Source organism: Atractosteus spatula, chromosome 23, assembly GCF_055471065.1.
Source record: "Atractosteus spatula isolate fAtrSpa1 chromosome 23, fAtrSpa1.hap1, whole genome shotgun sequence".
NCBI classification, from domain to species: Eukaryota; Metazoa; Chordata; class Actinopteri; order Semionotiformes; family Lepisosteidae; genus Atractosteus; species Atractosteus spatula.
In genome coordinates this window covers 66,010-92,844 of record NC_142728.1, presented here as the reverse complement: position 1 = coordinate 92,844, position 26,835 = coordinate 66,010, and the positions used below count along the sequence as shown (strand labels likewise).

Here is a 26,835-nt window from a genome sequence, read left to right as displayed (position 1 = left end):
AAACCAAAGGGACGTGTCAGCTTTTGAACCTGCAGCACACACACAACAAAGCGTGCCCAGCGTGCCCTGTCGCTGTTTGTGATTACGACAGAGCGCGACTCAGCTCGCAGCTCGCTGGAGGGGCGGGGTTCCTACAGGCTTTGGGGCACTTAAAAGGATACGAAAACTAATATCATTTTGATCGCTACTGTTAGCAGATAACAACTTCGCTAATTGTACTTTGCACCTTTTTCTTACTAAGTAGTTTTGTCAGTTTAAGAAATCCCTGTTGCATATTTGTCTTCTATTTTCATGAGTTTTTTTCACAACACTTGCAGAGACACCGATTTTAACCGGACTTCATTCGGATAGCCCCTAGTGGCAAAGCCTTGTTTTCCATTTGAGTAACTTACCGTTATTTAAGTGAAGTCACATACTGTGCAGTTAAATTGTGGTTGGGGTTGTCTTTATGATGATTCAACTTGCAAGTATTTCTGTAAAGCACTTAAAATGAAAGGGATTCATTCTGTTTCATCCTGTTAGTACAGCACGTTAAGTCTTGCCTGTGTTCTACTGATGATCTCAGTTTGGTTTAAATTTAGTAGCCTAATCATTCCCTGATACTTTCAGACTAAGTTAATAATTTAATAATAAGTTAATGAATAAACTGAGATAAAAACCAGTTCCTTCACTGTGTGTATGTAACAGATGTTAGGATTATTGGGTTGTACAAATTGCAGAATTTGTTTAACAAATATGATACAGAGATATCTGAAGCACACAGGGGTATCAAATAATGTATTAAAGAACATGGCAAAACCACACAAAAGTTGTATGAGGGCTGCCTAAGAGAAATAATATTACGGTATTTTACACTACGTAATTTGGTTTTATTTTTCAAACAGACACATTTGTGAATTGCTGTGACTCTAGAAACAATGCTCACGTGTGTCACCAAGTTTGCTGTTTTGCTTTGATGTGCTAGTGCGTCTGAAGGTTTTATGTTTATTCTTTCATTTGAAGCGATAGGATTTCTGGGGGCTCATGGAGAGCGGCATGCTGGAGCCCTACAGGGGTATCTATAGCACCAAGAGCCATGAACAGCTGGAGCCCAAGAGATCCCCTCAGAAGCAAGGAAAAAACTGCACGGACATGGAGAGCAGTCTGTCGGAAGGGCAGTATGTGTTGTGCCGGTGGTCAGACGGGCTGTATTACCTAGGAAAGATTCAGAGAGTGAGTGACCTCCTCTTTAACTTGCCATACACGCTCTTCATTTAGCAGTTCCTCCATCTTCGGCTCGAGCAGTGGTTTGTAATGATGTCTGCCACTGCAGAATTCTGTGGGTCCAGGCATGTTTCTGTATCGTTTCTGAAGCTGGAGGTCTAAAGAAAACGACCAGTAACACATGGAATTTGTGTCGCCTGTTTTATCAAATCTCAGCCCTTCAAGGTTATGCCTCAAATTTATGTTTTTGATTAGGGTGAAACCATTGTTATACTGTCAATGTCCTACCTACGTTAGACTATAGCTACACAAGTTACAGTGTAAAGATGGCTAGTGTTATGTACATTGGCTTCTTTAATGATGGCTATTATGCCTTTGTAAGGACTGGATTTAGGAGAGCAGATTATCTGTCTGGGGAGCAGATCTCTTGCATTGCTGACACTTTAATGCCCAAGAAGAGGTGGAACATCAGTATTCTCAAACAGCTGAAAACTGCTCTCAATCTGCCTACAGTAACTTCACCTACAGGCTTGCTCGCACATGAAGAAACTGGCTCCTGGAGCTGAAGAATTTAAATGTTTTCACAGACCTCTGAAGTTAATCTTTTTTTTTAATTGATTTTTTCTCTCTTTTTTCACATTTGTGTTATGTACTTGTAGGTAAGCACTTCCAAGCAGAGCTGCTTTGTCACCTTTGAGGATAACTCCAAATTCTGGGTTTTATTTAAGGACATTCAGCATGGTGAGTTGATGGTACTAATTAAACTCCATAACAGAGTATGAGTTAGAAGAGAAGAGAGTTGTTCATCTGCAGACACCACAGAATGCCAGCTGTCCTGCTGTCCTGTAAATGAAATGTAAGCCATCGTATTATATTAATGCACATTGCATGGTCATTTCTAGTAGAAAACTGGCATTTTATGTGGCGTTAGTCAAACCTTTTGGTGAATGCAATGAGGAATGTTGCCCACCCGTTGTCTTGTAAACAGTAGTAATCACCCTGAAAAGAAGACTTAGCATGGTTTGGTTGTTAGCTCTCTGGCCACAGTGTCATTCAAATCAGTCATTAATTCTAATGTCGCCCCATGAATAGTGGGCCCCTTGGTGTACAGGGGAAAGAATCTCAAGACAACAAGCTGTTCAGGTTACAGCAGAAAATTAAGGAAACCCAACAGTATTTACCCTTAGGAATAAACATTGGAAATAAGGCTATATGCTTCTGTAACCATTCTGTAAGCATGGTCCAAGTCTTGCTTCAATAAGGAAACAGGAGAGTCCTTTAATACGTGAAAGCTAATTATTTGTTTTTTTGGCAAAAAAAAAAATTTTTAGTCATGTTTCCCTCTCAACTCATGTTTATATAATCCTGGTACACAACACAGCTTCAGAAATGTATTCATGTTTACAAGTAATGTAGTCTGACAGGCCATAAATCTTTCACAAATGAAATGCTACAGAACAAAGTTTCCGACATTTTATTTCTGTCAGCACCTTATGTGTCAGTACTTTTCTTGTCTAAAATCCAGCAGTATACATAAATGCATGAGCTCACACTAGCTCTTTGAAAATATGATACTTCATTTCCGTCTTTGTCCAGCATTTACTGTATTTTACATTGCAGGTCACATCAGACACCACAGTTTGTAACAACTAGGATTTTAAAACAGTTACTGTATAAGCAACACACTGTTTTAGAAAGGTGAAAGAACATCCTTTGTAAAAAGCAAATGCCGTCCATTTCAGATGCACACTGAAACAGGATGGAATGTCGTTTGTTGCTGTTTTGTTGCCACAGAGTTGAGAGCACCGTCCTACACTGGGCGGTTGGCTGTAGTCAAGGGACAGAGACCTGTGTGTTGTCTGTAGGTGGGCTGTACATTAGCCTGTTCCGTATAGAACCTAACCTGATAGTTCCTTTCCTAATTATTCAATTCAAAGCGCCTTACAGGTAATGGGGACTCCCCCTCCACCACTAACATGTAGCCCCCAACTGATGCAACAGTAGCCATATTGCATCAATATTGTACACTTGCCACACATCAGCTCTCAGTGTGGAGCAGAACAGAGTGATGAAGCCAGTTTAGTGACGGGGATTATTAGGAGGCCATGATTGTAAAGACCACAGGGAAATTTGGCCAGGATGCCGGGGTAACACCCCTACTCTTTTTGAGAAAGACCTGGAATTTTTAATGACCACATCATTAGGACCCATACAGACCACAGGGTGAGCGCCCCCTGCTGGTCTCACTAACACCTCTTCCAGCAGCAACCTTAGCTTTCCCAGGAGTCTCCCATATAACCTTAACTCTGTTATAAAACTGAATCTTTTAAGCCAACTTTTACACCAATCGTGACCTAAAACTATGTGTACAGACCACAACAGCCATGGATACATGCATTTTAAGAAAGGGTGCGTAAGTGACCTGCCATGAGCATTTCACCTTATACAAAGACATCGAGACACCATACATCTTTCACGTCAGCAGGTGGTGCTTTCGGCAAGGTTTGCAAATTGCCACTGAAGGTTTTATGGTGAAGGTCTGTTTTGCAGATACTTGGTGTGGTGTTTAGTGCAGTTTTAAGTGCTGTAGCATTGTTCAAAGGTTTTGTTCTTTCTTGATTGCCTCTCTGCTTGCACTTGTTCACAGCTGGGGTTCCAGGGGAGGAGCCCAAGTGTAGTGTGTGCTCTGGACTGGCACTGGTGTCAGACAATGAAATCCTCATATGTGGCAAATGTGGAATAGGTGAGTAAATGGAAATGACATGTATTTCCCCATCTCCTCACATTCCCTGAAGGGACCTGATTAAATATTCAGTTTCTTTATTACACCACCTGCTTTCTGCTGTCTAATATGGCAGTTTCAGATTTAGAAAGACATCTTAGATTTATCCAAGGTGGGATAGGAGGCAATTTTTGCTTTTATGAATAAGAGCAAATCACAGATGCTTAGTCAGTGCACCTTATTCACAAACTGTGCTTGATGATTCATCAGTTTGAAGCACCTGTATTGATTGCAAATTTGCAACATGATGCAGTTGAATTTTCTAAACAGAGACCTCAAATTTGTCATCAGGATTGGTCTGTGCTGTTGGAAAAGGGTATTCAAGCACAGAAGGGAGGACATTTGAGACTATTTTGTATATTACTAGCTACAGACATTAAAGCCCTTTTTTAATATACCAGAGCCATGCACTTGATAAAATTGGCTATTTCCCCATTATGATTCAGTGATACCCTGTTTCAAGTGGAAGCTGTTTAAACAGGGTGATTGTGATGCACTCTGTTACTGGAAAACAAGACGATAAAGTGCTGAAAATGCCATATTAAATCATTGTAACCCACACAGACAGTACAAAGTTTTTCTGAGGTCAATTTGTAAGATTAATTTGTTATAAATTTAGTATATTATACCATCCATTTTTTAACCCCTTTAATCCAGTTCAGGGTCATGGGACACGTTTATAAGCCCAGGCCTGTAAAATTAACAAAGAAAAAACTGTTTACTGCTTTTACTTTAAAAAGACCTTTAGGGTTAGTCAGATGCAAAAATTATCATTGTTTTGATTTTGAAGTGTTTGTTTTTTGACAGCAAGTCAAAAATTGTAAGACTTCTGTTATGTGTGTTCATAGCACAGTACCACCCGCACTGCATTAATATATATTTTTTCTTTTTATGTATGCTGGGAAACCATACGAGTCTCTCGTTTTCATCATTGTGCATTCCCAGCAGAGAAGATAGTAAATAAAGAAAAATGGGCTCAGATGATTCTTTGATGGTTATAATTAATTTTCATAAAGCTGGTCTTGCTGAGTGACTGAATGAAGCCGAGGAGAAAGTATTCAGCCTCTTGGGACTGACTTAGTTAGAAGCTATTAAGCAGGCAGCAGATTGCGGACTTATTTGTTGATGTTAGAGCTAATCTTCTTTCTTGGTCTTCATTGCTTTGCCAGGTTATCACCAACAGTGTCATCTTCCCCAGGTGGAAAGCACTTTGGATGTGTCACCCTGGTTTTGCAGGAGGTGCATTTTTGCCTTAGCGGTGAGGGTGAGTGAAATACAGAGATGAGACAGGCGGTCTATGGGTTTTCAGCCTCTCTGAATGAAGATGAGGAGAATAAGAAAAATTAAAATGGAAAAAGGTTAATGGCTTTTTCTTTTTCATAACCCTGTAATTTCAGTGAAAGGTGTTCCTTATGTTTGGTTTTCATTGCTTGATTGGTTGTTCAAATAAAACACAAAAGGGGTATATGACATAAAAACCATTTTGTAGTTCAGAATTCTTTCTGAACTGAAGTGGTGGAGCGGTGGCTCTGTGGCTCAGGATCTGCGCCTGTGGCTGGAAGGTGGCCGGCAGAGGAATCCTGCTCCGTTGGGCCCCTGAGCGAGGCCCTTAACCCCAACTGCTCCAGGGGCTCCGTATTAATGGCTGACCCTGTGCTCTGACCTCAAGCTTCTCTCCCTGTCTGTGTGTCTCATTGAGAGCAAGCTGGGTTATGTGAAAAGACAAATATTCCTAATGCAAGAAACTGTATATGGCTAATAAAGTGATCTTATCTTTCATACTATGCTCAGGCAGAATTTTACAGACAGAATGCAAACATCTTAAAGAGGAATTATTCCTCTTTGTAAAAGATTTCTGCTTTGTCAATTGGTTCCTTCCTTCTTGTGAAGATGAAAATGTCAATCTAGATGTATACACCTGGTGCTCTTTTTATGAAGAAAGAGGACATTATCCATTGGGCTTCTCCTGTCTCTCAGGGGTTATAGCAAGTATTTTGCTCAAGTTAGTCACCCCAGATGGACTTCTGGGTAGTCTCCTGAAACTGTTTGTTGAAAAGACGTTGATGATCATTCGCCGGTTCCTGAAGCCATTGCATATTGACAGCACGCTTTTCTCTTGTTCTGCAGAAAGGTGGGGCATTGAAGAAAGGCCCCATTGCGAAAGCACTGCAGGCAATGAAACAAGTGCTGACGTACAACCCAGATGAGCTAGAGTGGGACTCCCTCCACAGAACCAACCAACAGCAATGTTACTGCTACTGTGGGGGGCCTGGAGAGTAAGTTAATAATAATTATAGTATTTATGTTGTCCTTTTGGAAGCAGATTCTGCTTGTGCCAATTGGTAATTGGCAGCTGTTTTTTAATGTATCATATAAAATTTCTACTTCCAGCTGACCACATAGACATTGCAGATGCTGACCCAAGGCTGTTACTGTGTGCTGTTAAGGCCCAGCTTAGCTGGTATTGGGCAAAAACTGCTTTTAGCCCTCTTAAGTAGTCAAGTCTATTAAGGAAAATGCAGGTGTTTATAATGGGCTTTATTGCTACTAAATAAGCTCCCCCAAGAGAAATGTATTTTACTCTTTTATCCAAGGACAGAGGACAAGGTTGTTAAGTATGCTGCATGTGGCAGTGCCAGGGCTTGAACCAAGTGTGTCCTGGGAGTCAGCACCTTTCCTGCTCTTCTGTCCTTCTGGTGATGTGTTGAGGGATATCGAAGAGGAAAAGTGAAGGTTGAGGACACGTGCGTGTAATGCTCTGTGTTGTAGGTGTTAACACTTTCCAGAATCCCCAGCCGCATTCAAGCCCTCTGCAGCAAAACACCAGCCTTTTGATGTGGCCGGCTCCTCTGAGGGATGTGTTAGTTGTGTCCTGCAGGCTCTGCAAAGAGGCTGGGAGGGGGCAGATAGGCACACGTTGCCCACTGTACTGTATATTGGAGGGAAAAAAAAGAATTTCCTGCCTGAAACCTATTTGATCAGCTATTTCCTGCTTGAGCCATCACTTGGCTTGATGAGCCTAAAGTTGTTTATCTGTTTATTCCAGCTGGGTGGGAGTAAACAGGGTGGGCAGAACGTCCTGACATTTCCCTACCTCTACTCACCTCACAGAGGAAAATCTCTTTTGCTTTAAAAGAAACTTGACTTGCAGTAAAATGGAACTGTAAGCAGTCAGTTGCTCAAAATGTGCATAAAGAGCAGGAGAAAAAAAACACTGGAGCATTCTTCCCATTTTTCATCTCATGTCAGAATAAGTAGTCAATGTTCAGCATCTCGTAAACCTCACAGATGAAATATTTTGCTAAAGATCATCTGAAATGCACTCTATGTTTTTCAATTGTAGTATTTGTACTGACTGACTTGTTTTTTTAAAGTTTGCCTGTTTTGATAGACGGGGATTCATTGTTTTTTTCTTGTAAGGGGTGTTTGTTTCAACACCTGAGCATAAATAAGACATGCCCCTCGCTGTCTCTTCTTGATTCCCAGCTATTTCACATTTTCAGCCTTATGAAACCAGCCCCAGGCAGGCTGGGCACGTCTGCCATTGTACTGAAAGCCATGATTTGCTGTATTCTTCTCAGCAATGGCCATACAGCAGTAAAGCATTTGCTGAATGTACAAAATAAATGATACCATGCTAATTAAATTAAGGTGTCGGCCTTCCTGTTATCTTTCAAGATCAGTTGGTCACAGAAGGCATTTCATAATTTAAAGCTAATCTTTTTTTGTCAAATTTCCTTTCCCAGATGGTACCTTAAGATGCTGCAATGCTTCAGGTGTCATCAGTGGTTTCATGAAGCCTGCGTGCAGTGCCTGCATGAGTCCATGATGTTTGGAGACAGGTGCGTGGTGAAAAATGAGTCCTGTTGGGATAAAGACCTCCAGTCTGCTTAGCTGTTGGAATGTGTTTTTTTAAGATAGCTATAAGGAAAGGAGGTGAATCAGAAGCAGGTTTTCTCAGTTTTTTTAATGTTGTTTAATGTTTCCTCTAGGAATTTAACTTGGTTGTTGATTTGCAGCAGAATTAAAGTGTCTCATTAAATTTACAATTAATTTTGTCAATGCTGTATTAACTTTCAAATGGTTAGCAACGTGATTACTTTGGCCTTCACTCAGTTTGCACAAGCCATGTTCAGGAAAGGGGATAAGGAGCTATTTTTTAAGATATATATGACATTTGGGTCAGAATAACGTAGTGGACAAGTCACTGGTCTCATAACCTATGGGTTGTAGGTTGAAGTCCCTGGTGTTACCCTTGTGTTGTACACTTGATGTACAGTACTTTACCCCTGGTGCTCCAGTCCACCCAACTGTATAAATGGGGAGCAGCATTTCAGGGTGTAATCCTTGTAATAAACCTTCTGGGGACTCCTTCATTCACTAGCTGCCAGGGACACCAGGATGAGCTCTGGTCTGACCAGATCTGTGATTTCACAGCAGTTTTTCTTATGAGGGCCCTGTGAAGCTGGACCCAGATCGGCAGCACAGCTGGGGTGCGATACACATAGGTGTCCCTCGTTTAAATCTTCTAGTTAATTGCTCACTAATTGTGATTGTAAAGGATAGTCTTCCTTAGAAGAGTTTGTTTTAATTAACCTTGATAAAAAAGAATACAGCTCTGAAATTCTTGTTTTTTTCTGTTTAATTTCATCTCAATAAGAGCACAGGTTAAATGTTTTTTCCACTAATTGTCCAGAGGTTGTGATTTGCTAAAGATGTTAAATCTTCCCTTTCTAATGAGTTTAAACACAGCTGCATATATCCTCTAAATTGGCAACTCTGACGCATCAAAAAAGACGTGAATTATTTAAAATGTTTTAGTTAATTGTACTGTATGAACATGGCCCATGGGCAATGTTTAGACTAACATCATCTTTTGAAGAAATAAATACAGTAGTTATGGAAATTGTGATGGGGATGTCAGGAGTGTGATATGTGCAAGGCCAGGTTTTTATCTTGAAATGCTCTAATGCGTGTGTTTCTTTTGGAGTTATTAAAGATTGTGTTCACAAATCATCATTTGAGCCCTTCAGATGTTTAACAGCACCTTTTCTTTATTTTATACAGATTCTATTTGTTTATCTGTGCTGTGTGCAATAAGGGAGTGGAGTATATCAAACGCTTAGCCCTAAGATGGTAAGTAAGTTTAATCTTACTGCTGCAATCAGAAATTAACTTTCAGATCAGTATTTAAGGTAATAATTATTTACAGACGGATTATGCGGGAAGTCATTTTCATAACCTGTCTTAATTATTTTTTCACCTGTGATTGCATAAAGTGTGGGTGCTGTTTTGCACTCAAAGTAGTGTCTAGTTCAGAGGGGTCATATTGAATTTGTGAAAAGCCGAGAAGCCTGTGGTTTTTGTTCCAACTGAACTCCGTTACTTTCTTGGTCTAATAATTGAACTGCATAATTGTGATTATTCTGACCAGACTCTGTTGTGTTTTACAAGTAACTGGGGCAGTAATGAAGTGAATACTTTGAGTAATCCACACTTTCAGAAAAATACTTTAGACATCTAAGTAAGAGAACGGATTAATTGCTTAATTGAGTGCTTTGTTTGGAGCAAAAATCAGAAGAACCAATACCTTGGAATTCGGGATAAAGTTCCTTAGTTTCGGAGCTGTTACTCACTGGGTTCTCCTGATACTTTTAAAGTAAAATCACAAGGGGGAGGTCTTATACATGAATGAATTTGTATCAAAGGATATTCCAGACACGTCCCTCATCTAATTTTTCAGGCATGAGATCTAGATCTGGCGTTAATGAAATACTGGAGCTGACAGTGGCAAACACCCTGTAGTTTTTTTGTACATTAAGGGCAGGAGTGCATTCACTCATCTGCAGCGTATGAGATTTTCACACCAAGCTCCTGTTGACTGAGGCAAATGGAACAGTCTTGCACACAATGTTAACATCAAACACACGGGGAGATTGCAGCACCAATTGCCTTGACAATGGTTACAGTTTGACAGGACTATTAAGGCCTGTCAATTTTACTTTCTTTTTTCATGAACCTTTTAATGCTTGGTATGGCATTTATAGGATAAAGTTAGCTAGCTTCAGATTAAATGTTTTTTTCCTTTTTTTCTCCTCACTTGTTGAGTATATTCAGGCATGATAATGGTCAGAAATGTTGGCCTAGCTTCAATCTTTGAACTGCAAAGAATCACAGTTCTTGCAGAACAACAAAAAATAAAAGTGTAAATGCAAAGAAAGTAGCACATTCATTCCTATCTTTAAGGTAAATTTTTTACTAATATGCAGCTAATCTTGGTTATTAACATGGTTGTCACTCTATTAATAGATTATTGCATTTATAAATGTCTTTTGTAACACCTTCTTTTAAGAGTGTCATTGCAATGTCTCCAGAACGCTTCACTTAATCTTTAGTGGATGCCCACTGTATTTCAGATGAGAACTGTCTATGGAAAAGCTATGAATATTGAATTGAAATTTGAAATGAGATGAACATATGAAAATAATAATAATTACACTTATATAGTGCTTTTCTGGACACCAATGTGCAGCATCCACTTGGATGATACGATGGCAGCCATAGTGCGCCAAAACACTCACCACACATCAGCTATCAGTGGGGAGGAGAACAGAGTAATGAAGCCAGTTCAAAGATGCGGATTATTAGCAGGCCATGATTGGTAAGGGCCAATAGGAAATTTGGTCAGGATGCTGGGGTTACACCCATACTCATTTCGAGAAACGCCCTGGGATGTTTAATGACCACAAAGAGTCAGGACCTCAGTTTTATGTCACATCAAAGGACGAGATTTTAAAAATGTAAAGTTAATACAAAGGTTGCATGGATATAGTTATGTAGAGACAGACTGTTTGTATGTAAATCTTACTGTGCATGAAACTCAAAGGAGGTAAGTTTGTGCTCTATAGGACCTTGAGGATCACCCTGACATTTAGGGCCTTGCGTTCCTTCAGGGTCGATGTGGTTCATCTTGCTCTGTACAATCTGGGAGTGCAAAGTAAAAAGAAGTACTTTGAGCTAGAGGAGATTCTCAACTTTGTTAGTAACAACTGGGATCACTTCCAGCTTGGAAAGGTAAGTTGCTTCTTTTGTGAGCAAAATAAGAAGATGTAATTGACAAGTGCAAGGAAAATATTAATTCAATATTAGGTGGGAATAAAGTGACAATAAATGTGAAAAAAATGTAGGCATATGTAGATAAGGGCTGATTTTTAAAGTTACAAAAATTTGCACATTCTGTAACCTGCAAAAAGTCTTAAAATGTTATCCATCACTTCATTGTGTTTTATTACTAGAATATGCTCTAGAATAGTTCTGGTTGTTCATCTTGATAATATTGGCAGCCCCTTCACCCTCAGCCGACAGTGATGCCAGGATTTCAGTGCAGTGGGAGTTTAGAAAATTGGCTGTTGGCCTTTTAATCTTTGCCTAACGAATGGAGTTGCCAAGTTGAATTAACAACAATTAACTTGTTCTGCTGTTCTTAGAGAGATCATGGCCCTCGCTTTGCAGAAATGAACAGAAACCAAACCTGCTCCCTTTGTCCTCACCAGACCTATTTTTGCACATATTTATGCTTTATCTCCATTTTTTTAGAAATAGAATCTTTCCTGAAATATTACCGTGTGAAAAAAATACTGTTTCTGCTTTTATATATACACTGTTTCTTTTTCATGCAGCTTGCCAACACTCCTGTTACAGAAAGAAGCCAGTATGTGCTGGATGCTCTCAATAACTATAAAAGCAAGTAAGACAACTTCCTTCTTTTCTCAAAAAGATTTTGTAATGATTATGTATGCTGATACTGCAAAAACTGCTTTCATGGTTAGGCTGTTCTCCAGTAATCAAACAGAACCTGTATTTAATTTACCTAAGTGAAGATAGCCCAGAAATAATTTATTGGCTGTATTTTGTGCAGTTTTTAATTTTTAAAATATTTTTTATAAATGATATTAAATGCAAAATAGTTTTTTGTGCAATTTAATTTGGAACACTTTATTTTTAGAGCGGTGCAGCCAGAGAGGGACCTTGATGGGAGTGTTGAGACAATACAGTTTCTCTCCTTCTAAATTTCCCCGTTGTCTAATGTCTGTCTGGGCACAGCACGATTCTCTTAACGCAGTTCTGAAGATAATAGTAATTGATGAATGTTGCTGTCTGTTATCGATTTTTTCATTCTCAACTGTGTGCAGGTTTCTTTGTGGAAAGGAAATTAAAAAGAGGAAATGCATCTTCCGTCTGAGAACGCGTGTCCCTCCTAGTCCTCCCTCCAAGCTGTTCCCAGAGAGAGCACAGAACTCGGAGGGCAGGGAAGGAAGGAAGAGAGGGAGGGGCAGGAACAGGTGTGTTATGTTGGAAATTTCTGAAGTTTTCGGAATAAAGATGAATGTTGCATTTTTTGCTACAAAGACCAGCTGGTTCGTTAGTTAGCATCAAGTTTTAGTTGAACATGTAGGATGAATTGGATTGGTTTACAAATTTCAGACATTTAAAAAATCTCCTATCCTCTTTGCCAAAGATGCATTCTGAGAAATTAAACTTCTAATGGAAAAAGTCAAAAGACCTTAGTTTTCTTCTCTAAGAAAGAGATTCAGTACTTTAGCATATTGGCATAGGTACTGTATATTTATATTCCTTTTCCATTTATCTATCATTGCTTCAGTAATGAAAAATGTGTCATGCCATAATGAAGTCCTAGTGGCCTTCAGCCTACATCTAATGAGGGAAAACATTTTATTTCTCTCTGTGCATTTTTTTAACCAAATAGCCAGTCAATTCATTCTCAGTATGGACTATTAATGTTAAATGAATATTGACTTCTAATCCATGCAAAAATAATACTTTGAGCCTTGAAATAGGTTTCCTGTTGCTGTCATATTGTCCCTGTACCTTCAAATGAACTTGCTTCTCATTTTTAATTATATATATATATGATAATTTCCTTCACTCTAAGGCCAGCAAAAAAATCCAGCACTCTGCGTAGCCTTCACAAGAGATATTCACAACATGTGCTGAAGGGAGTGAACAAAAAACAACTGTTAAGTTTGACTTATTCTGTTATATAGAGTTGTGGCCTGGGTTTAAACCTATGAGAAAAGGTAATTACAGATGGAGTCACCCACTGGCTCTCCAGAGCTTGTTCTATTCGATTTATTAAGGGGTCGGATCTCCAACAGAGAGACAACCCATTTAATGAATATTTCCTGGTCACGGAATTAAGGTTTTAAATATTGTGAAAGTAGTTAGATGCAAGTAATACTATGCTATTAATAAAACTATTTTGATGCAATGGAATTGAAGCAGAGCAAGAAGTCCATTAAGATTTAGAACACATAGAACAAATTGTTTGGATAATGGTAACACAGGAGCAGCATCATAGAATATTGTGTGAGTAATTGGCAGAATATACTTCAAGCTGTATCTCATCTGTCTCCATTGATTATTAAGTTTTGAATACAAGTGCATTCACTTATTAAGTTCATCAGCATGCAAAAAACACTTTTACCTTGGGATGTTTTGCCTATTCTATGATCTCTGTGAGCTGTTAAAAGGTTTTCGCGTTGTGTTTTTGACAATCCACTTCTAACATTGTTTTGTCCTCTTGATGCAGCTCATTGCCCCCAGAATTTCAGCCCCAGAAAAGGATGAAAAAGAAGAGGTCTAAGTGGTTGCTGGAGGATGCTATCCCAAACGTGAGTCATGCCTTGTAGCACTTGAACACTTTGTCCTGTTTTGTCTTGTGTCCTGTTCATTTGCTCGGATTTCTGTTCCATATCATGATCTGATGTGTTTTTCTCCCTTGTCTGGAAAGAACAGATGCAACAGACCTGTATATTTTGAATTGTATTATGAATTGCAGATTATTTACATTAAGTCTTTTAATGAGACTAACAAAACACTACAAATGATTAAGCTTTGTTTCCCAAAAATATGCAGACGTGCAATGCTTATTAATGTCAATTTTTTCATTAGAAATGTCTTTTGCTGTCTGTTTTGTATCTTTTTGATCTATATGGTTTTTCTTCTGTGCAGTCTTGCCAGGGTGTGAATAATATCATTGAAGCTGAAAGGCATTGTTCTTCGTGTAACCTTATTGACCACACACGCTTTTGGACGTGACACTACAGAGGGACAAGAATTCCAGTATCGGATCTTGAAATCCATTCCATTGCAGTATTGTGTTACAAAAGATTTGTTAATTGTCTAGATAACATTATTAATCCACTAACATGGGAAATTTGATTTCCGGTGGGCATTGATTTCAGGCGCTGGCCACCTCAGGAGAGCAAAAATACCTGCAGTACTAGAGATGTGATAGGAAGGGTTTCAATCATTTGGACTCACTGCTGGTTCAGACTGTAGTGTACAGTAGGTATATATATTGTATGAGCTGAATTTTGTTGAACTTATAAGCTATGGAGGGGCGGCATGGTGGCACAGTGGTCAGCATTGCTGCCTCTCAGCGCTGGGCCCTGGGTTCAATTCATTATATTCATCGTCAGAATGGCTGGTTTGTCTATTGCACCGTGTATTGAACTTACAGCCTGACTGTTTGTAGCTGTTGAAGACCCCATGGCTCCGCTGGGAGGCTAAATTCCCACACATGTATCCTGATTTTTCTCTGCTTAAATTGTCCTCTCTATTGTATTTGGTACACCTGCCAGCCTCTGGCCCAGTGATGTTTGCATGTCACTGCAGAGTGCTGAGTGCTATTCTGGAGGGTGAATTGAGCCTCTTCCTTATAAGACTAGTAATTTAATGCACCATTGTGGTGGTTGAACCTGAGATCTAAAGCTGCTGCTCTGGAAGAATGGGGAAAATCACTCACATTTTACCACCTGAATGTTATTGTCAAATCTCCGGACCCTCTGCCCCCTTATCTTCTATTAGTCCTCTGCAGTAGATCAAAGTTAAAAGATTTTTTTTTCCTAGAAATAATTTAGCAGTACTTTCATGCAGCTGTGTCCTTTAAACAGATTTGTGTGGTCTTGGCAGGAGAAACCTATATTGTCCATACATGTTGCTTTAATAATACTTGTAATCACATTACAGAATGACCTAACATCCACCTGGAGAACAAACCACCATATGGCCAGTATATTTGACTTCACTTTGGATGAACTACAGAGTTTGAAAAGGTAATGTGCCTCTAAATAGCATTCCATATTTTTTATTTAAACTGCAGAATGCATGCTGCTTGTATCAGTATATCAGTTGTAAAATTCACAGACATTAATACATCCATCCATTTTCTAAATGCTTTATCCAATTCAGGGTCGCTGGGGAGCCGGAGCCCATCCCAGCAAGCAATGGGTGTAAGGCGGGATACACCCTGGTTGGGACGTCAGTCCATCACAGGGCAGACACAGACAAGCACATGCTCACACCAGGGCCAATTATTCCAGAAGACAATTAACCTACCAGTATGTACATAGGTACCAGTATACCAGGAATATACCAGGAACATGTACCAGTGTATAGAGTACATGTGAGTTGGGGTAGAATGTACAAAGTCCGTGCTCATAGCACCTTAGGTCCTGATTCGAACCCAGGGCCCCAGTTATGTGAGGCAGCAATTCTAACTACTGCATCATCATACATAATACATAAGAAAAAGGGCACAGTAGTAGCACTTGCAATCAAATTAGGTATATTTTAGGTTTGTTGCTATTAGCAGTATGAAAGGAATGTACCCTTTTTCTTGCATTGATCTGTTTTTTCATAAAGCACATAACAATGCAAGAACAGTAAATTCAGTATTTGGAACTGACAGTGTTACAGATTTGATAAATGCAGTGCGAAGCTTGTACGTAAGAATTAAAATCAGCATCTCCTTGCTTTTGTTTAGAGAATTTTCCGGCAGAACTGCAATTTCTTAAATGTGCTAGCTTCATGCACAGCGTAGTTCCTTTTCCTGAATTTACTGGATGGAAATAAAACTACTCTAGCAAGAAATACCCTTAGAACACTTTTCTTTCTCCCTTTTATTGCGAACCCAGAAGGGAGCGCTCCCATCTGGGCTTCATAAGAAGTCAAATAGCCCCTTGTGAAGGTGGAGCAGCTCACACATCAGTTTATCATTTTTCAAGTGAAATATTTCATGAAATGAAATAGTTGAGGTAACTAGTTGATTTTAAACTTTTTGGTCTCAACCACAGCTTTCATTGTACTTTTAACATGAGGATTCAAGGAAGTGTTATAACATTTTATGGCCTTTTTGGGGGGTTTATTTCATAACTAATGGAATCTTCAGTCCCCAGTACGTTTTTCCTTCTTCCTCTAGAGTTAATATGTTTCATAATCACAGATTGTTGTACATAAAAGTGTATTAAAAGCTAGCAGCAACCTCTTAGAAATTCCATTTCAGTCCTTGATTCTTATGTCTTATTTATTGTGTTGTTATTGCTCAGTTTGCGTAGTTTCTCTTCTTTTGTCTAAAGCTAACGAGATGATGTGAGCAAGTTCAGAAAATACTGATCTTAATCAATTTTTTACACAGGTGCAAAGGGAAACAAAGAGATCAAAAACTGTCAGGGAATTCCCGAATGGGGAAACAAAAAAAAACGTGATATTAGAGCGCTTCAAAAAATCTTGATTGTTTTAGAAATAAATTGACATTTCCTCCAATTATTTTTACACTTGCTAGGATAGGCTCCAACTCCCCCGCTACCCTGAACTGGAAAAAGCAGTTAGAAAATGGATGGACCGGCTACTTCTAGGTTCATATTGTCTTCTAAGCCAGTACTAATACTTCTAAGCCAGAAGCAATGGCTGTTTCTTGAACATTACATTTCAGAAATATAATTGTGCTTACATCAAGCATTATGTCCTTTATTTTTTTATCTCAACTGTTTTCCTGAAAATGATTTAACATAATTTTACAGCAGTAGCTACAGTATATACAGTATGTGTTCGATGTTTTCTTCTATTGCAAAATATAAAGAGAGAAACTTATTACTGCTTATCCCTTGCAATGCTTAGAATACAAGAGATTTTATCATCATTGCTTGCAGTAAAATTGCTTTAATTTGCATTGATTTTCCCTATGAAAATACTCTTGTTAAAGGTCTTGAAGTGGTTTCAAATATTTTATCAATGTGGTAGGTGAAGGCATTTAATTACATCATTCTGTAAAGGTTAAGGCCTTCCCCAGCAGCTGAGTTTGAATAATAAATTAATTCAGAGTGCATTACTTTTCGAAAATTAAACCAATAACATTTTCTTTATTTGAGAGATTGAAGCATAGGCAGAAACATTCAGAGTTGAGGGGGAGGGGGGTTTGGAGGTTATCTGTGGATCAGCCTTCCACAGTTATACCAACAAGCTCAATTCCTGCCGTTTTAGAGCCCTGCAGCAATAGGAAAGTGAATTCCATTCGCATCTCCCCTTCGTGATGCATTTCCTCTTAAATAATTTGCATTGCACTGGTTGTAGAAACAGTACATCTTTAACTGGCATGGAGATGTTTATGAGTAGCTGACACATAGCGACCCCTTCCAGGATAGAATTCTTCTCTGTATGACCTTCCAGCACATTTTTAGCAAAAAGAAACAAAAATCTGGAAACATTTAAAGTGTTGTCAGAGCTTGTAAATATCTGGTATAACAAAAGAAGAAGGATAAATGATTTAATTCCACATGGTACATACTGTACACTAGAGATCAGTTTTTTATTCAGATTTTATGCTTTGAAGAAAGCAAGTCAAATTAAAAATCACTTTTTGCTTTCCAGTACAAGCTTGTAATTGAATATCCCTCCATCTTGCATTACTTCACTTTTTTAGTAATTACATGCATTCAATGTAGTTGGCACCAGTACTGTATCAGAAAAAAAACACATTTTCTCATTCAGAGCTTCAGACAGGCGATCTCTAATGTGTGATTCACAACTTTAAATCTAAGGTTCCCTGGGGCTGTTGGAGACGATGCAGGGATTCATCATTTTACTCACAATGTGCAGCACATCAGCATCATAGATAAAAAAAATCAGCATTGCTAAAACGGTTACAGAGTTTCTGAATCAAGTTTAGGGCCAAGGGTCAAATCTAAGGGTCAGATTGAAAAACAAATTGGGTGGGCTTTTCAAGCATGGTAAGTGTTTAGTTTAGTCCAGCTATGTTTAAGAGATGACTGACCTCAAAAATATCAGGGGAGTGGGTTCTGCAACCTTAGTGATGCAAAATGGCATTTAACAAAAGGACTGCAAGAAGTGCGTCCAGTCTGTTGTCTGAATATTTCCATGAGTACCTCACATACTGCAAACACGGGTCTGTGCATTCTGTGTTGCAGCTTGCACACACAGAATCCCTACTTGTCATACAAGGTCAGTCCATCAGAAGGGACAAGTTTGATTGGATGAGCAAGTTAAAATCACTTTGACTAGTGGTGGAAAACAGATAAGAAGTATCTTGCAGCTTATTCAAATGACGCTGTGTGGTCTTGTGGATAATTTTTTTTAACTTAAAAGACATTTGGTTGTACTAAATTAAAAATGCAGATTTGAGTTTTGATGTCATTGTTCTTTTATTTGTGTATGCTTAAAAAACAATTTCTACTGTAGGAGGTACAGTAACAATCATTTAAAAATTACATACTTGTAACTTGTAAACAAGATTTCTTTACTAAAAGTACTTCAGTTGTAAGCTATGTTAAGTATAACAGTGTAATGCAGTTTGTGCTCCACCAGTGTTTTTGTTTTTACATTTTCTTTATTCTTTATCGAGAAATGCACTGTCCGTGATGGAAACATCATATACATAAATATTTAATAAATAAATGTATGAATTGCAAATCTCTCCAGTGTTGGTTTGTTAAATAATTCATATTTCAGAGCCTGGGTAAACCTGTGCTCATCAATAAACCTAAAGTTTAACTCAACAGCATGCGAACAATTTGACATCCTGAAGTACCCAGAACCACATTAAGCTCCTCTATCAGCCTATAAAACCTCCTCAGTTTTGTACACATCTTTATCATAGTTAATATCACCTTTCCTGTGTTTTTGTTTCTGTCTACATCTATCTATATCAGCTCTGTTGGAGCTGGTAGATGATACCTTCATCCTTCTAGTTTTTTTTGCTGAGTTTTTATCGCCTCCACTGTGCAGTCAGCTTGATGGACAGCTTTTCCATCCGACAAATGAAAATGACAGCATGCATCCAGTGTGGAGAGGGCTTGAGACAGCAGGCTGGTCTCAGAACAGTTGGATGGGAATGAAGTTTAAATGAAAATGTGAAGTATAAAATAAGCTTAGGCTTCTTATCCAATATTGGAGGATGGATGAGACTGCCTGTGGTGAAGCACTGACTGTGATTATGTCCTTTCAGTACGAGTTCGGGACAGACCTTCAGCCTGGACCTGGACTCAACAGATGCTGCAAGCACATCTGGATCAGCTACCACAAGCGTATCCTATGAGTGCCGGTAGGATTGGAGAGCTGTTTTTCAAACTTTTGTGCCTGCATATATAGTGGTTGCAGGGCCTCAGAACCATTTAGCTCTGTAGGATTAAGTGACTGGGTTAAGTTTTTAATTATTTCATATCTTAGCAATGAAATAAAAACCCAGTCTGTTGGCAGCCACCCCTGTACCAGTTGTGCACCAAGAAGAAATAGACTAGAAGGTATCCAGATGTTTTGCCACACTTCGTAATTTGTTCATCAAGTATATGGTTACTGTGAATTTGTTTTCTACGTCTGTGGCTTGAGTGTACGAAGTTTACGTTTTTCATGCAGTTTCTTTGTCATGTGCAAGGACTATCCCTTTAAAAAAGTGGTGTGGGGGTTGTTTAAAGTTGTCAGCTGTTATGCACCAAGATCACTCATAGAGAAATGCAATAAAGCATTGCACTACCAATTGGCAGTGTTGTGCAGTATTGATTGGTGTATCAGTCAGTGTTTCTCATGGTGTCCTCTCCTGCCAGGAGTTTATTACAGCCAGCGGTGGCCTGAGAGTGACAGAACATATTCCTTTCGGCCACCCTGTGACTGAACTTTCATAACAGCCTGCAGCCCTGGAGCGTATTGAAGTCGGCACACACACATAAATGGCAATTGCTTAGATCAGCTGGAACAAAGCAGTTGTGACACCAGAGATTGGGTGTTAAAGTGACAGTAATTTAAAGGTCACGGAGCAAATGTCCTAGAGAGCAGCAGCAGGATTTCTTATTTTGCTTTGACACTGAACTTGAAGCAAGTCCTAGAGGTTAGCCAGTCTGTTTAAACCAGCATTTCTCTAGGGTGCTCTGCATTAAAACATGCCAAATAAAAGGTATGTGTGAGACGTCCTCATCAGCCCCTCAACTCCTTGTTTTTTTAATTATGTCACGTTCTAAAGCAGGCAATCAATAAACCAGCAGACTGAAAACCTGGCAGAAGTAGCTGTCAGAGACGATTTCTTCCAGGATTGCCTAATCTACAGACATGGCTGGAGTGGAATAAACTGGAATTAAACTGTTAAAGGGGAACTGCAGACCCAGCATCCCAGACTGGGTATTAAATCTCGGTCACAAAATAAATTCATTGACATAGACAAAATTGACACATTTTGAATTAAGCACAAGTGAAAGTGCTGTAAGTTGCCATGTTGTTGCAAACTTGCATTTGAGTTCCCACTAATTGTGACGTGAGGCGGCCCTTCCTGCTCACAAGTCTTCATAATGACTGATGTACTGAGATTTACGAGTGAATAAGTACAGGTTGAGCAGCAGACATTTCACCACAGAAATGTTCCAATATGATCTGTGTGCAGAGTTAATGAGTAAGTAGTATTTGTCTGTAAAACCACGTTTTAACCTAAAGCAATTCTGTTGGATTAAAGGAGATGTATCCACAAACCTGCTTGTTTACAGTGTAATATGGTCACTTCATGTCACCAGACGTTTTGTTGCCTCGTTCTGAATCACAGAATATGGTGCTGTGTGTACCTGGAAACTTTGACTATTTTGTGATGTAAATTGGAGGTTTTACAAGTTACTGTGTACATTTTACTTTTATTACTGTTTGAAACGCACTTATCAATGCTGATTCATTCTAGCCTAGAAATATGAAAATAGCGCTGCAGTTACCCTTTAACTTGTGGGATAAAGGAGGGAAAGGATGTGAACTACCTTGACATTACTGAGCTATGGCAGGTGATTCATGGATTTTTCTATGTTGATGTGGTTGTCACCTGTAAATCTACATTTCACTTTCTTCTCTTAATGTGTTCCTATGAGAAAATGCAAAAATAACAGTAGCCAAATTGGTTTAATTTTCAAGTCTCTGTTTACCAGCATCTGCTATTTTATGACATTTTACTGTTCTGTTATACAGTTTCCTTAAAGTTAACAAACCTGAATGTAGAAACACGACACCCAGACATTGTATTTCTTACTGGAAAGAATTAGACTCATGTTCTACTTTCACAGCCTTTAAGGTCTCATCTTGAGAACTAATAGCTCAGCTGTAATATTTCAAAGTGCTGTTGGTGTAGGACATGATAAATTACCCTTTCCACTCCAGGACAAAAAAGAAGAAAAAAGAAACTTTCAGCAGTTTGAATTACTGGCTACAGAAGAAGAAGAGTGATAACAACAGAATATACAGAATTCTCTGCAGAATGTACAGAATTTATTGACTTGCAGTTTTGTTCACCTTTGTTTAGATCGGTTGAAAAGGCTGGGTTATATGTTGATTAAAAAAAAAACAGGCTTTTAAATTACAGCCCTGTACCCAATGGACAAAATTTTAAATATCAATACTTGTATGAAAATTTCTATCATGTCCTATCAGCAAAAAAAAGGGCATTTTAGATTGTGGTTTTAAAGCATTTTAACAACTATAACCCAGAATAACCTTTCGGAGACATCTGCATCAGATTTGCATCACCTTTCCTCTTGTCAAAGCTTGTACAAAATGTCCTCTCGCTGAGACGGCTCAGACCAGAACACAGGTGATCCTACATTTTTTGCTGTTGCTCTGTATTGGCAGGCTTGACTGTGTTCCCAGAAATGAGGAGCTGACCTCTAAGTATAATGTCAGCCTTTTCCATATGATTGCTCTCACCTTTAAGTCACAAGGACGGTCTGGCAAGTATTTAAAGTTTAAAAGAATAATGATTGCATGATCTGATGGGTACGTTGTTTTTCAGCTGCAGTTATCTCAGTGATCTTGGATTGGTCAGATTCTGCTAATCATCGCAGACCAGGGAAGCCTACTTAACCTTTAATTAAAGTCTCATTGCTAGTTCAAGCTTGGGTCGTGCCACCAGCCAGCTGTGACCGGGGAATCACATTGCAGTTGACTAGTGACATGAGCCAGACTGGGAACAGCAACCTCTGAGCCAAAGTGCCCATTCTGCACTCTGAACAAGCACCTTCACTATCTGAGCCTTTCTATAATTTTGATTTTTGCCTTCATTGTTTTTTAAGACTCAGATAGCTGCCTAATTATTCATGCAGTTCATGAGCACTGGTAACTTTCTTTTATAAAAGTGAAGTTTCCAAGGGACAGCACATCGCTGAGGAGTTTGGTAGACAGTTCCCTAGAGCTCAACAGAGGTCTAGCAGATTGAAGAAGCTGAGCCCTGGTATGATTTATCTCAATCTCGGATTTCCCAAATTAGAAAAAATGAACACGGGCGAATTTGCATAGTTTATTCCTTTATCTCTTGTGAACAATACCCCACTGTGAGTTTCTTGCCTTCTGGTGTACCCTGAGAGATTTACCCACAGGATTGTAGCTTGCAGTCCCTAGAAAATGACACTCAGTGGAATAGAAATAAAATAGCAAAAGTTTTTTTTGGAACGGTTGTGTTAATTATTTTTTTTTAAATCCCAATTTTGGTTTAACTTAAATGGCTGCAAAAGTAAAGCAGCTATGCTTAGAGACAAAGAAAAAAAGTAAACCACAGTGCCATCTTGTGGATGGTAAATTAAACAATTTAAACCAAATCAACCACAGTGAAAAAATAATAGTAAGAATGCCTTGTATTCGTATTGTGCTTTCATACCCAAAGAGTCCCCAGATGCTTTTTTACATATAGTAAAGGACCCCTCGAAATGCAGTAGACAGCAAAGAAGGTGAGAAATTACTTCATTAATCGAACTGAAAGGAACTTGATGAAGACCAAATTGTGGAAGCCCAGTGCAGAATTTATCGAGATCTAGCAGAGTGTTTAACTATCCAGCTTTTAACTGTGGGAGAGAACTAGAGTAACTGGGGAAAAAACAGGGAAAACATGCAAATTCCAGACTGAATTCAATCCCAGGACCTAAGAGTATTTAAAATGAGAAGGCTGATAAAAACTAATAAATATTAAATAAATATGAATGTATTATTTCTGTATGGTGTCGTACATTCCAAATCCCTAAAGAGCTCCTAAATCTTATTGTGTTTTACAAGATGACTAGAATGTTGTGTAATTAAATAACTTTCAGAGGTGCTGTAAATGTTGACATTCATTAAGGATCCTGATGTTTTTCTGTTAGCTGTGTATTTAAACAGGATATAGTAAGAGAAGGTAGAGTCCTTTGACTTCACTACTGCTAAGAAGCCTATCACATCAGTGAATGCAGAATATTAATCGTTTGTGACATTGTGTGGCAAATCTCTCAACTGCATACATTTCTTTATTAAAGGTAGTTATGTGAAGATACACAAGAATCCATTGTTCCACCATTAATTGTTGAATAAGACTATCTACAGGACATGACAATTATAATTGTTATGTGATGTGTACTCTGGCTATTCTACAAAATAACATGTCTTGCAGTTTTGATGCATGTAGAAATGCATCTGCCTCAAGTGTTTGACAGCTGAGAGACTATCGGGACAGGCCGGATGAAATGAAGAAAATGTTGCCGCATGTAAAGCAAATTATGTGCTCATAATCGGGGACTAAATTTAGGACCATAAGATGCAAAACGTAATAATAAAGTATGCAGCATGAACAATGACCAAGTAATAAAGATATTGATCACTTAATCCCATATTCCTGGAAGTCTAGTCAGAGGTACCAGGAGAAAAGATATTGTCAGCAGGACTTTGTTTAATTCACTTTGCATTGATACTCACTATCACTTTCTCGTTATTAAGAAGGGAGCAGCTACACTTGTCAGAATTTCTTTGGAAAGTTACTGTATTTGATCTTTAAAATCAATTTGGGAAGTACCTAGTTAATCAACAACTAAAAGTTAGACCTACCAGAATTCTGTACCCACTTTTCAGTCTGTCTCCAGCCTGGAAAGGGGTTTTCAAAGAAGACTCAAGAAATGAGTGAGTAGTCTTCATATTTTCGTTTCCAGCCACATGGCTGAAAAGCCTGTCCCACACACCCAAAACTCTTTCCATAAAGAACAGTTTCCTATTCTTTATTTTAAATGTATTTCCTTTAAGCTTTCAGTTGTGGTTCTGTGCCTTTGTGTCTTGTTCTAGATGGAAAAGATTTATCTTCTTTAATGTGACAGTATATGACAATGCCCTTAAACTATGAATCACTCTTGTTGCTCTTCTTTAAGCTCTTTCTGAGGCATTAATATCCTCTCTGTGGTAGGGCAAGCAAAAGTGACCACAATATTCTAAATTAGGTCTTACTAATGTGTTGTGACGCTTGAGCATAACTTTCATACTTTAGTATACAGTACTTACTAGTGTTCTATATACTCTTATTGCTATATGTCATTCTGTTTGCTTTTATTATTCTTCTTCTACATTGCCTTGATGGAGGAACATACCTACACATGTACATCTCTTTCATGCATACAGTAGCTCCCCGAGACTTGCAGTTCCTCATGTGATATGGTATAAGTATGGTGTATTTCTATATGCTTCCTCTTCTCTCCATCTATGCATTTTTCTAACCTCCAATACAGAGTTGCAGGGGATCCACTTTGCACATATTAGCCCTAAATGTTGCTAAAAGTGTGTCCAGTCCAGGATTATGTTTGAGTCTTCTTATACAGGTACTTCCCTTGCTAATGTTTCTAGGTTGGCTGCTCCCTCTTTGTTTATGCATATTTCATATGCAAGTTTCATTAATTAATTAAGCACACTACAGTCTAAATAATTGATACAGATTGGAAAGAGCAACAAGCCTAAAATCAGTCCCTACAACACCAATGCTTTCATCTACCCAAAAAAGGAAGGTTCCCCTTACAATGATGTGCTGGTTCTAGTTCTCAGTGCAGCTTTTAATTTGACAACGTTTTGTTACAGACCTAATCAAAAGCCTGCTGGACATCTCAGTATGCCATCGTGGAATGCTTTAGTGTTATCGACTACTGTATCCTTGTACTTGCGTAAAGAATTCTAGTAAGCTAGTTAAACACTGTGTCCCCTTTCAAATCCATGTTGGCTGTCTCTTAAAATACAATATCATAAGAAAGAATATGGTATACCTATACCAAGTTTTAGTTATTACCTCACTTTATTTTTGTTTCTGTGTGAAACATTTTAAGAAGGGCAATTTTGATGGCACATTCAAGGTTGACTCACAGAGTCTACAACAGAGCCCACCTTCTCTCCCTGTCCTGTTCACAGACAGGATGTCAGTCTGTGGGCATTATTAAAGTGCTGCTGACAGCAGTGAATTCATCAGCTGTGTTGCTCAATCTTTCACCATGGCAAGCTGGTCAAAGTTGGCTTCTGTAAGGGGAGCAGTTGTACAGTAGGTGGCTGGAGGAAAGTCCTCTCAACAATGTGCAGATATTGGTGGCCAAAATATCAGAGATTATTGGGAGAGGAAGTGGGAGTCATGGTTCTTTGGGAAACAATAGGTTGGTCTACAGCACATTTGAACTACTTTTAGTTATTTTAGCTAAAAAATAATTGATTCTTGTGCATATTTCTCTTCCACAATACTGTTTCACACATTTAAACTCCAACTTAAACGTCTGAGAACTTCATGGTATTTGAATTTGCACAACTACATCGATCAGTTTGCACTGTGATTTAACACCCAGCATTTTAACACATTCAGTGCTTTTAAAAAGATGTGGAACGTCATTAGCAGAACAAAAATCATAGTGATGTAGTCAATATAGTGGTTTTAATTATTTTGGTAAATTATGTTTTTCGGAACAAAACATTTCCCCCACCCCACAAAATCTCCTGCGTCTGGGCTGCTTCCAGGTTTCCCGCAAAAGGACCCCAGATCATGGTGAAATTATACGACAACTGAAGCCTAGTGTGATAAAGACCTTATCGAGTCCAGCCTGCCCAATCGATTCTCTTTTAATTATATAACATCATAGAGAGTGTAGTCCTCTCAAAGATATCTGCATTCTTGCCCAATCAGATTTTGCTCAGAAATGGAAAAAAAGGGGAAGGTTGACCACTATAATAACCCCCAGCTCCCTCCTTGACTATGTACTGGTATGTCCTTCCTTGGAGGAAATCAGAGATGAACTTTTTGGCTGCATAGTAAGCACTTTCTCTCTTCCCTTCTCCTGCCTTTCTTTGCTATGACTGTTCCCAGTCCATGATTGTGCTCCAGTGTCCCACAAGGCCGCACACACAGTGCTGTTTAATTGTCTTGTAGAAAAAACGTGGGCAGCAGGAAGAGGAAGCTGCGGACCTCCAGCTACGCCCTCTTGCCATCCCGGAGGCCGGTGACAGAGAGCTATAGCAGCCCGAGTGCCTTTGACGCCGTTGAGTCGCCCGAGCCCCTGGACAACGGCATCGACAGCCACACCTTCGAGAGCATCAGTGAGGACGACTCCTCGCTCTCCCACCTCAAGTCCTCCATCACCAGCTACTTCGGGGCAGCGGGGCGCTTGACCTGTGGGGAGAAGTACCAGGTGCTGGCACGCAGGGTCACCCCAGAGGGCAAGGTTCAGTATCTGGTGGAGTGGGAGGGCACCACGCCTTACTGA

At 39.0% G+C, this 26,835-nt stretch overlaps 1 protein-coding gene across 1 annotated transcript; it reads left to right on the top strand.

Annotated features, from left to right (window-relative positions):
* Positions 1-1,023: 1,023 nt before the first annotated feature.
* phf19 (PHD finger protein 19) lies at positions 1,024-26,835 on the top strand. The gene is made up of 14 exons (XM_088940764.1): positions 1,024-1,212; positions 1,863-1,944; positions 3,851-3,946; positions 5,155-5,249; positions 6,113-6,261; positions 7,732-7,827; positions 9,053-9,121; positions 10,939-11,059; positions 11,665-11,732; positions 12,178-12,327; positions 13,596-13,677; positions 15,038-15,123; positions 19,311-19,406; positions 26,502-26,835. Exons 1-14 carry the CDS (start codon positions 1,024-1,026, stop codon positions 26,833-26,835), a joined length of 1,713 nt encoding a protein of 570 aa, XP_088796890.1.